The sequence below is a fragment of the Manihot esculenta genome, chromosome 13 (assembly GCF_001659605.2).
Source record: "Manihot esculenta cultivar AM560-2 chromosome 13, M.esculenta_v8, whole genome shotgun sequence".
Lineage (NCBI taxonomy): Eukaryota > Viridiplantae > Streptophyta > Magnoliopsida > Malpighiales > Euphorbiaceae > Manihot > Manihot esculenta.
This window is the reverse complement of record NC_035173.2, coordinates 12,233,903-12,246,059: the sequence shown is the minus strand read 5'-3', so window position 1 is coordinate 12,246,059 and position 12,157 is coordinate 12,233,903. Positions and strand designations below refer to the sequence as shown.

The 12,157-nt window shown below is 31.6% G+C and overlaps 1 protein-coding gene and 1 pseudogene across 1 annotated transcript; both read left to right on the top strand.

The window, feature by feature from the left end:
• LOC122721491 overlaps window positions 1-2,196 on the top strand; it is an 8,233-nt pseudogene extending 6,037 nt beyond the window's left edge.
• A 3,181-nt stretch (window positions 2,197-5,377) lies between these two features.
• LOC122721490 lies at window positions 5,378-5,815 on the top strand. The gene is made up of 2 exons (XM_043949330.1): window positions 5,378-5,596; window positions 5,651-5,815. Exons 1-2 carry the CDS (start codon window positions 5,378-5,380, stop codon window positions 5,813-5,815), a joined length of 384 nt encoding a protein of 127 aa, XP_043805265.1.
• Window positions 5,816-12,157: the final 6,342 nt, after the last annotated feature.

The window sequence follows — 12,157 nt, the reverse complement described above, 5'->3', positions numbered from 1 at the left end:
AAAAGAAGAAAGCTATTGGATCAAAGTGCTTAGCACTATTCCGAGAGTTTCAGGATTCTATCACCAAGATGCACTGGAAGGCACCATGTTTCAGTGGTGATGGTGAGTGGGTAATTGGTGGTTCTGCAAGCAAAGGAGAGCACAAAATCTACATATGGGATAGGGCTGGACATCTTGTAAAAATCCTTGAAGGTCCAAAAGAAGCATTAATGATTTAGCATGGCATCCTGTTCATCCCATTGTAGTCTCTGTTTCCTTGACTGGTTTGGTGTATATTTGGGCTAAGGATTATACTGAGAACTGGAGTGCATTTGCACCAGACTTCAAAGAGCTAGAGGAAAATGAAGAGTATATGGAGCGAGAAAGATGAATTTGATCTGATGCCTGAAACTGAAAAGGTGAAAGAAGTACATTGTTTGACAGGTGTTAAGTTCATCTGTCTGATTTTGAAATATTGTATTCTTGCAGGTGAAGGAATCAGATGTTATTAAGTTCATTTCTGTGATTCTGAAATATTTGTATTCTTGCAGGTGAAGGAATCAGATGTTAATGACGATGAAGAAGTTGACATTGTTACTGTGGAGAAAGATGCTTTCAGTGATTCTGATATATCACAGGAAGAACTATGCTTCTTGCCAGCCATTCCCTGTCCTGATGTTCCTGAGCAACAGGACAAGTGTGTTGGAAGCTCTTCCAAGTTGGACAGTAATCATTCTGGATCACCTCTTTCTGAAGGAGCTGGACAAAATGGAGCAGCAGTGAATCATGCATCAAGTCCACTTGAAGGTAATTTAACTTTTGTGACATTCATATGTTACACCTGAAGCTGCAGTCATTTTGCCTTTTGTCATTGAGCTTAGTACTAATTTCAAAATGATTACTACTAGACTTCAATTTTTATCTGCAAAATCATTCAACCTTAGTTTTGTTTTGATGGAGTCACAATTTTCTAGATTTTGATTTAAGTACCAGTCAAATTTTTGACATGTAAAAATTTACTAGTATGGCTCTACAATTAGAAATAGGCTTTGGTATTATTGTAACTAGTAGGTATAAAATATATGTTGAGGTGCTGTCAACTTTAAATAACTGTTAATTTTTTTTATTTTTATTTTTTAATTTCAGAGTCCGTGATTGAAATAAAGCCCATCTGTAGGGATCCAGAACTATTGGAACTTAACTGTGTCCACTTGCCATAGTAGTAATAAAGGATGAAAAATACCAAGATAACAAAGAAAATCTGTTTAATAAAAAATTGAGAGAGAGAGAGAGAGAGAGAGAGAGAGAGAAGTAAGTTTAGTTTTCCCTTTTCACACATTTTAACTAATTCTATTGCTACTTGTTAAAACCAAATTCTGATCAGGTGCTAGTCCATTTATTCTTTGTTGTCTCTAAATTTTAGATTTGTAAGCATCTTTAAATTTTAGATTTTGTAATTGTATAGCTGTTGCAACTCTTATGTATATAATTACTATCAAGGAAACAGTTTTTATAAAATACTTAGGAAGAATGACTATTAGGTCCTGGGATTTTTAAAAATTCACTAGTTCGTTAATATTTCAAAATTTCTCAATCAAAACGTTCTTATATTTTGTAAAATCTAACACTTTTAGTCCTTGAATGTCATATAATTTTAATTATAGACATTATTTACTCATGTAATTTTGAATATTCATACTATTTAGTCTCCTTGATCAAAGTTTGCAAAAGTAGGGTAACCTTTTCTTTGACAAAAGGACTAAAGAGTTTTGATGGACTAGTGAATTTTCTTAAAAGTCTCGACACTTAAATATTCATTCACTCTAATACTTGTTGACTTGGGCGATGCCCGAGGATAGTCGATGTTAGAACGAGCTGTTGATTGTTCTGATTTTGCAATTTTGTGTGTCTAAAGGAGTCCTTATCTAACTAACATGTGGTGTTGAATACTGTGACAGAGGACACAGGAGGTACCCGAATTAAGAGGAAACGGAAACCTTCAGAAAAGGGGTTAGAGTTGCAGGCTGAGAAGGTGAGGAAGCCCTTGAAACCATTGAAATCTTCTGGTAGATTGTCTAAACTTAAAAATAAATACGTAGTTGACCTTGATATTAGTAATGGTGGTGTATATGGGGATGATGTTTCTGACGAGTAGCATTTAGAGTTTTTGTACCTCTGAAAGACTTTTATCATCTATGACATCTTTTATTATTTAAACACTGGGATCACCAACTATTTTTGATATATTTAAATTAAAAAATTTTTGCTATCACATTCATACGAAATTTAAAAATAAATCTAAAGCAAAAGTTAAAAAATAAGAAAAAAACCTGAACAATAATTACAAAACTAAAACTGTTGTAGAAGAATGTTTTGCAAAAATCAGATTCCGTTTTCCCTTGGGTTTCTGCTGTCTATTTGGCAGTACATATGGAACCATGGAATTCATACGTTTATTGAAATTGCACTCGCTGACTGAATTTAGTGTTTAGATGCTCTCTCTGTCTCATCTCCTTTCGTTTCCTTCTTTCATCTTTTACCTGTTTTTGATGGGTAGGCCTGGCCAATGATCATTGATATTTTTAATTAAAAAAATAATAACTAGAGTTTTTAAATTTTTTTTATATAATTAGTTTAGATAATGTGCAATTAATATAAGTCAAATTAAAATTTAATTATTTAAATATAATAGAATTCTATTTATATTTGGATTCAATATCTTCACGATGAAAATATTATTCTTTTATAATGAAATGTTATTCTTTTATAATATGCTATTTTAATAATTATTTTTATTATTTTCATGTTCCCATTCGAATATCCACAAAATTACAAATTCGAAGAAAACGAAAAGAGATTACCTGATCCACTTTCATATTTTGTTGAGTTAAAGAAAAGCAGCTGTGAAGTTGGGTTAAATTAGGCCCAACAATAATCGCTATTTCTAATTGAAAAAAAATAATAACTGTATTTTTTAAAATCTAAATTAAATAAAATAATAACTTCAGTTTTAATAATAACTGCAGTTTTAAAATTTAGAAATTTTTTATATAGTTAGTTTAGATAGGATTATTTAATTTAAGAAAAAATTATTATAGAATTCTTGAATTTTAATGAAATTAACTAGTAAATTCTTATAATTTTTAGTTCTTTTTCTCAAAATATAACTAGTTAATTTTTTTTATTAATAATTCTGTTAGTGAATAGGAGTATCTCTTAGTCAAATAAAGAGAATATTTTAAAATTTTAAAATTTTAAAATTAAGAAAAAATGACTATTTAGTTCCTATGATATGTAAAAATTCATTAGTAAGTTCTTCAATTTTAAAAATTACATTAAATCATTCCTAACTTTTTAAAAAGTTTATTAGTTAGCTATTTCGTTAATTTTAGCTATTAAGTATTATACTACTTAGTGTGATTTTAAAAACTTATTAGTTGACTTTTAGGTTTTTAAAAAATCTACTAATTAGTCCTTTCATATGTGGAATTTTAGATTTTTTTTTATAATACTTAACAGTTAAAATCAATAGAAATAGAAGATTAATTTGTAGACTTTTGAAAATATCAGATACGTTTTAATATATTTTTTAAAATAGTGCAACCAATTAATAGATTTTTCCATAAATAATAAATTTTCCTAAAATTAACCTTAGTGCTCTTATGAAATGAGAAAAGAGTGCCCCTTCTTCCTCCCATCTGCCTCTTTCCATTTCTCTCTTAATTTCTGTAATCTCTTTATTTCCTCTCCTTAACCATATATTTTGTATTTCAGCCATAGCAAAAGCTCCCCCCTCCTCTCTTGATTTCTCCCAATGGTGGAGTAAGAGTAGAGATTATGGAGAATAAAAGTTGCATAGATTGAAGAGTATGAAGCTGAGGGTGTTAGTAATGTGCACTACAATCAATCATTTGGTTGTAGCTAAACATTTTATTTCATGTAATTTTCAGTTTTAAATAAAGACTATTATTCACTTTCAAAAAAAAAAAAAAATAAAGACTATTATTTATCTTTAGTGTTAAATTAATTGAATTTCGAGTAAAGATAAAATCTATGAAACTATATTACTGTTCAAAAAAAAAATTATAATGTAGTTATAAGTGTGAGATTCTAATTGCATTTAAATAATGTCTCTAAATATTTATGGTCGATATTCTTATCATGATTGTACAATAATTAAAACTGTTAAAACTAGTACATATTATGTTCTAAAATTAATATGTTGGTGCTTATTTTATAAATAAGTGCACTGAAATGACCTGCCTAAGAAATCTATATGAAAAATAACCTGTGTTTATGGATTACTCAAGTGATGGTTGTGTAAGTGATCCTTTAACTTGAAATCAATAAATAATCTTATATAGAAATTTTTATGTTTTGGTTCATTTTACACGTTGCTTGGTTCATGAGTAACAAATGGGAATGAATTGGATATATTAGGAACTGTACGAAGGTATTTATGCGATTAAGATAGGATTCATCACCCTAGGTTAAATTAGGGAATGTCCCATTTGTTCTCTGCTAGCATTTATAATGAAATTCTTGCGCAATGTGGAATAAAATTAGCAAATGAGATTTGAAATTTCATTTAATAGATTAATAGCTACTAAATAAGAACTAATATGATTTAACATTGCAGATACGTTCTATGCATAAAATGTTAAATCGGGACATTTGTGATGAAGGGATATTAATTATATTGATAAACCATGCACTGAAAGATTAGGTGAAACCCCTTTTAACATTCCAAATATTTGGTTAGTCTTAACATATTGCCGGACAATATTCTTGACCTTCAAATTAATTAATTAATTAATTATATTTATTACCAATATATTTGGAACCTAATAGATCATGCACATAAAGAATTACATGACAAAATAAAACAAGAAGTTTAATCAAGTAGGGATAAATTGATATTGGGATAAAATTATAATTTGAAAGAATTACGATTTTGATCTAATTAATTAAGTAGGGACTTAATTAAAATTGTATAAGATTTATATGACTTGCTTATTAAAGTTCTGGACCATAATTGTAATTTATTTATTTAATTAGTTAAATAAATAAATAAATACTATTATATTGAAACCTTAAGGTTTAAGTATAAAAGGGTGTGTTATGAGAACCTGTGCCTACTCTTGATAGAAACCCTTTTTGGGAGTCTTTAAAATTCATAGGAAAGGCAGAGAGCTAGCACTCAAAACCACTCCCCTTCTCCATTTTTATACTCTTATTACAGGGTATTTCCTGTTTACTTTCCCTTTTATAGAAATGAATAGGGGTGCTTTCTTTTCTTTTCTTCTTCTTCTTCTATCGATAAAGGTCCAGCCTCCAATTTTTCCTTCGATGGCCCCATTCCCACTTCTGTGGATAACCAGATCCATGCGGTAGCATCATGGTTTACGAAGAGCAGCAGAAAGCAAATCTTCATGAAAGTGCCATTGTGACCCAGAAGCATACTGTACAGCTCTATGTATTAACTGAAGACTGCAATCAGCCTGGCTATATTAAACTTATGAAGGGGCTTTGTGCTGGGCATGGTGTGAGCCTCTTTAATGGTTTCCAATGTCGAGACTCTTGGAGTGGGTTGGATTATGCAAGATTGATTTTGAAGGTCAGACCAGAAGGGTAGCCGGAGAAACGGTTTCCTTCATAAGGCTTTACCTAGATAGACGCCAACTTCTTGGAGGATGAGGTCAAGCAAGAGGGCGAGGGACAAGCTGAGGAAAACCTTGCTGATTGGGTCTTTTCTGATAATGTAATGGACATAGGAAATATTGATGTAATAGAAGCTTGGGAGGAGGAAACTGAAGCCCTTCCTCTTCCCCTGTGATCTTTCGAAATATATATTTGTATATCTCGTCATTATTTTTACTAGGTGTTTGTATGTTCTGTATTTGTTTTGTACCCTCGTCCAATCGTCGCCACTAACAATTTAAATAATCCTTTAATGATTTGCAAAGGGGTTACTGTCCAACCAACCCAAGAACCTAATGGTCACCATTTTTTACCCAAAAAAAGGGCCAAAACTGGTTCACTTACTAGGGCCTAACACCCGGCTAGCGGTCATAAAATGATTTGGAGAATTTTTACAAAACAGGATCAATACCTGGATATGTGGCCCGGTGGGCTCCCACCTTTTGAACATGAAATGCTTTAAAAATATTTTGCAATATGGTACTTACACCCGGTCGCGAATCTTGAGACTGGATCATAAGACTCGCCCCATCAACTTTAATCTTTGAACCCATAGGTTCGTTTATCAGTCGCTCACTCGGTAACCTAGCATAAAATGCTTTGTTTTGCGAGACTAACACTCGGATTGTAGCCTGGCGAAACTCGCCTTGTGGCCTAGTATGAATACCCTCTTTAGTGGAATCAATGCCCGGATTATGGCCTGGTAGAACTCGCCTTGTAGTCTTGATTAGTGGGACCAACGTTCGGATTGTGGTCTAGCAGAACCCGCCTTGTGGCCTTGATTAGTGGGACTATGCCCAGATTGTAGTCTGGCGGAACCTTATAATCTGGCCTGGCAGAACCCACCTTGTGGCCTTGATTGGTGGGACTGACGCTCAAATTGTGGCCTTGCGAAATTTGCCTTGTGACCTGACCTGGCAAAATTCACCTTGTGGCCTTGATTAGTGGGACTGATGCCTGAATTGTGGTCTGGTGGTACCAACCTTGTGACTTGGCTTGGCAGAACCCGCCTTATAGTTAATTAGTGGGATCGATGTCCAAATTGTGGTATGATAGAACCCGTTTTATGACCTGGCTTGGTGGAACTTGCCTTGTGGCCTTAATTAGTGGGACCGACACCCGAATTATGATATGGCGAAACCCGCCTTGTGACTTGTCATGAATGCTCCTTGTCCTTTTCGGAGTAGGCAACCCTATTATTTCTTGTCACTGAAGAACACAACATATGAAAAAAATACCTCGTTAATTATTATTAATAAAATTTCCTCAAGTTACAAATATTTCATTACTCAGTTATCTAATTTGGTCGGCCTATAAGACCCTGAGTGAATATCCTTTCGAGATCCTAAATAGTCCTTTTCAGTTTTCATTGAGCCTATCAGACCGACTGTTACATTTATGGTTTGCTTATTTTTTCTGATCATCACTAGGTCCTTCTGCAATTATATGAATAATCCCCTAGGTTTCCTGTCAGGGGTGATTTTGGGAGTTATTACCTTAGGTTCAGGTCTCCTCTCTTCCCTTCCCTTCTTAGCGAACTTTCGAAGAGTGTCATCCCTTATCAGCCTCTCGATCTCATCTTTCAGTTACCGATACTCCTCCATCGTATGACCATGATCTTCGTGGAAATGATAGTTCTTGGTCTTGTCTCGTCTTTCCACTTTCTCAGGATTGAGCTTGGGCGACCACCTGACTTTCCTTGTCGTTTTTCCTGATCTACATTAGAATACGCATCCGTGAGTCATACAATGAAGTATAATTCTTATACTACTTTGGTCATCACTCATTCAAGAAATAGGGTAACTCCTGTGGTCTCCTTCGTGTCCTTGCCTCTCCAGCTTTTAATTTTGCTTTTGGTTCGCCCTCTTGTCCTCCCTTAATGCTTGGACTTCATCATTAGACTTGATATACTTTTGGGCTTTGTCTATCAACTGTTGATATATTGCGGCTGGGTTTTTTATTAAGGAATCCATGAACTTGACATTGCGTGTTCCTTTCTTTAGTGTTTCACATGCTATCTCATGATTTAACTCCTCCATCTGTATTGTTTCAGTATTGAACCGTGAGATAAATCTCCTTAAATACTCGCTCTCTCTTTGGCGGATCTTCCGAAAGTCAAAGGAGAGTTTTTTAGGAGGTGTACAAGTAATAAATATGGATTTAAATAATGTAGCGAACTGCGTAAAATTTTGAATTAAATCTGGTCTCAAATGTTGGTACTATTTTTTAGCCAAACCTGATGGAAACACTTTGCACAACACAAAGTCATTAACGTCCTGAAGCTGTATGGTTATCCTAAAGATCGCCAAATGACTTTTGAAATCTGCTGTTCCATCATATTTGTCCAAGCTGGATAGCTTGAACGTGGTTAAAAAAGTTTTTGCCAAAATTTCTTCTAAAAGAGGTGAGGGATCCTCCATGCTAAAGTCCTCCTCTTGTTCCTTCTGGTACATTTGAACAGCCCGTACTAGCTTCCAGTCTGCACTTTTCAGAGTATCGTCTAATTCATCTTCTTCGACCTCGGCCTTACCTTTGGACCGTTTCTTAATTGCCTTTGTACGAGTGCCCGAGGTGTCAACGGGGCCTTCCTCCCTTCCTCTGGGAGCTGTGATTGATGCCTTCCCTCAAGCCTTGTACTGCTCGAGAGTAGCCTGCAACTTCTAGATGTATTGGATCATTTGCTCATTATTCAAATTGCTGAGATCTGCTTCATCGACCATTGAGGGTGTATTTTATCCAGAGCCAGGAGTGGAAGAAATGATGGCGCTCTTATTGGTTGCAACCTTAGTAGCAGCTCAGAAAGTTGTAGCCATTTTGTAAGAAAGACGAGAGAGATTTCTGTCTCTGAGAAAAGGAATAAGAGACCATCTTTAATCCAAATGAGTAGAAGAGATTTAATGGATATTCTTGACAATGAAACCATATGATGCGATCGAAAATAGAGCTGTGTTGTGATTAGCTAAACCTGCAAGGAAGAGAACTTGAGGTGGTGAGTTGTCCACGACAGCTACTCCGACGCTTAAGTCAGTAAACTGAAAAATAGAGTGAGTATAAGGAATTGCTAAGAACTCAAGTATAATTGTGTAAAAATTACGTACTATTGCCTCAGTGATCGTTCTCTTTTTATACTGTAAAAAGATGAAAATAAATATAGCATTTCCTGATAATCTGGTGATGATGTAGCCGGCTGCTTGATAAGGGATCTCACCAGCTATTAAGTCGGTGATCCCGCGATTACAAGCGTAATGGAAATATACTAGATTGTGTTTGATAATAATAACTTTATGCCGAGACTCGCCTATCTAGGGAAGTGTGAGCCTTGATGATGAACTAGGTGTTTCAGATGTTCGGATCTTCTTTTTCTCGGATGAGACCGCGTTGATCACTTATCAGATCTTTACCATGTAGCCCTGTTTCGTGGTGGCAACTCATAACTTACTTTAATCGATGGTTGTATAATATAAAAATATAAATTAAGAGACTTTTTTTTTCAAAAATTAACAAAATAATATAATATATTTTTAATATTAATCATAAATGTATTAAATATTAATACTCAATATTAAATTAAATTCTAAAAAATAGAAGTCCATATAAAGGTAAAATCAATAGAAAAACAAATAGCAAAGGAAAAGGAAAAAAAAAGAGTTATTAAGGGTTAATTAGATAATTTTGATATAAATAGTTTTAAGTAAAATAGTTTCTTATAAAATTTTGATAAGATTTATTTTTAATTCAAAATTAATTATTACAACAATTCAATAGAATTAAATTTTTATATTAATTAGTTTTAATAAATACAAAAATTAAAAAATAATTTTTTTTAAATTAATCATTTTAAATAAGAGGAAAAGAAAAGAAAGGGAAAAAGAAAAAGAAAAAAAAGGAAGGAAAGGGAAGAAGAAGAAGAAATGAGGAAGAGTGTGGAGAACTTATTGATTCAATTGAGTTTGGTTAATTTTTCACCGCTGACATTTTGATATATTGAAAATATTTATATCTAAAAGTTATAATATTAATTTGATAATCTTTTAATTGTTGGATTTGGATATTAATTTTATAACTCTTTCTGCCTAAGTTGGAGCACTGATTTCTAGTACTATTGTGTTTTATATATATAAAAAAGTTAGAATACTTGAAAGATTATGAAATTTTATATATATGGTCTTTGATATGTTGAGGATTTTTGCTTTAAAATTTGGTAATTTTTAGATTTGGAGTTTGTAAAATAAAAGTTTATGAGATATTTATAATTTAGTCCCTGAATATTACTATTATTAACAAGTTAGTCCCTACATTTTCAGAAACCTATTAAAACATCCTTATCTTTTCTATTCGTCAACAAAATAGTCATTCCGTCTATTTCTGCCATTAAAAATATAGGAAAAAACCAAATTACCCCTCTTCTCTTCCTCCTCCTCCTCCTCCTCCTTCTTCTTCATCAGTTCTTCCTCCTCTTATTCTTCTTCTTCTTCTTCTTTGATTCTACTTCGATTTTTCTTTTTAGTCTTCTTCTTTAAGGAGGAGGAGGTGATTTTTCTTTTTCTTCTTCTTTTTCTTCATCATCATCATCATCTTCTTCTTCTTCTTCTCATTCTTCTTCATTTTTTCTTCTTTTTCTTCTTCTTCTTTTTTCTTTTTCTTCTTCTCCATCATCATCATCATCATCTTCTTCTTTTTTTTCTTTTTCTCCTTTTTAGGAGGAGGAAGGACTATTTTGTTGACTGATAAGGACGTTTTAATAGATGTGAGAAAAGATATGGATTATTTCGTTGATGAAAAGAAACATAATAAATATGAAAAAAGATAAGGACTTTTTAATAAATTTCTGAAAATGTAGGGAGGGACTATTTCGTTGAGGAAAGAAACGATGATGATGGATTATTTCGTTGACGGAAAGAAATGATAAGGACGTTTTAATAGATATGAGAAAAGATATGGACTATTTCATGACGGAAAGAAACGCTAAGAATATTTTAATAGATATGAGAAAAGATAATAACGTTTTAATAGATTTCTGAAAATATAGGGACTGACTTGTTAATAATAGCAATATTGAAGGACTAAATAAGAAGTTTTATTTGATGGCAGAATTGGATTTTAAAATTTTTCTCTCTCATACTTTATCTATTTTTAATGGAAAAAATGACAGAAGGACATTTTTGTTAACGGAAAGAAAAGTTAAGAACGTTTAAATAGGTTTTTGAAAATATAAAAACTGACTTGTTAATAATATCAATACTCATGGACTAAATTATAAATCTCTCAAAGTTTATTTATTGATGCTGACAGGATAAAAGTAAAGGTTGGAATATACGACCAATAGAAGTCCAAATGAGGTAAAACTTGAATAATGTGAATCCTGAGACATATAACTCAAATTTTTTATGAAGGAATTTTGTAGCAATAGCAAGAATTAAGAAAATAAATGTAAAACTAATATTTTTATATATAATATAAATTATAGATTTTCATTTGTAATTCTTAAAAGATATTTCACATAAAACAGAAAATTATATAAACAAATTTATAATATTTTGAATTAAAAAACGAGATTTACTTTTATTAAAGTTTGAACTTTTATTCGTATTGAAAAAAATTTTATAGGAAAATTTTGTTTTTCTTAAAAAAAAAAAAATCTGTAGCTTTTCGGTCTAATTAGATGTTTCATGTTATATATATCTCTTTTTTTTTTCATTTTTTAAATTTCAAGTTTTCATTAAATTCCCGTGAAAAGATGTTATATTTTACAAAATTAAGTGTCTGATTTTTAAAATAATTCATTTTATTAGGAAACAATAAAGAAAAAAAAATTATCTATCTCAAATATATATCATTATTTTCAATAGAATCATATTCCTTCATGTAAAAGAATTTGAATTTAAATAAAAAATCAATCTTACAAATTAAATTAAAAATTTTTAAATAATAATAAATTCTTATATACATATCAATGGAAACAGAAAACAATATTTATTATTCTCCCCGATTCCTTAAGATATCATATATTAAAAATTCGTTATAAAAATATTAAACAAATGTAATTGCAGTTTTTTTTTAAAATTGTTGTAATATACAACAGTAGATAAGAGGATTAAGATAATTACCTTATCTTTTATTAGATTGCATAATTATAATAAGATTCACGGAATTAGATTGCATAATTATAATAAGATTCACGGAATCTATTATAAAATTAAATATAAGATTTATTTCATTTTAACATCATACATATGTGTATAAATACTACCGTTCAAAATAGAATAGACATATCAACAATTTCCTACAAATCTAGCCTATTACATCAGAACTTTCAGTTTTTTTAGTTTCTATATTTGAGTATTGTTTATTGATACTATTTACACATACTATTTATCGATACTATTCATATGCACAGTTTATGAGAAGTGTTCACCGTTATTGTTCACGACGTCTAGAAGTTGCATTTGTTTTTTTTTTTTTTTTGCCTTTGTCTTGC

What these genes read in the sequence shown, in the direction of transcription:
- LOC122721490 (XM_043949330.1), top strand. Translation starts at nt 5,378, where the DNA reads ATGGTTTACGAAGAGCAGCAGAAAGCAAATCTTCATGAAAGTGCCATT. An exon ending in ATGCAAGATTGATTTTGAAG is followed by an intron (nt 5,597 to 5,650) that starts GTCAGACCAGAA and finishes GGCTTTACCTAG; the next exon opens with ATAGACGCCAACTTCTTGGA.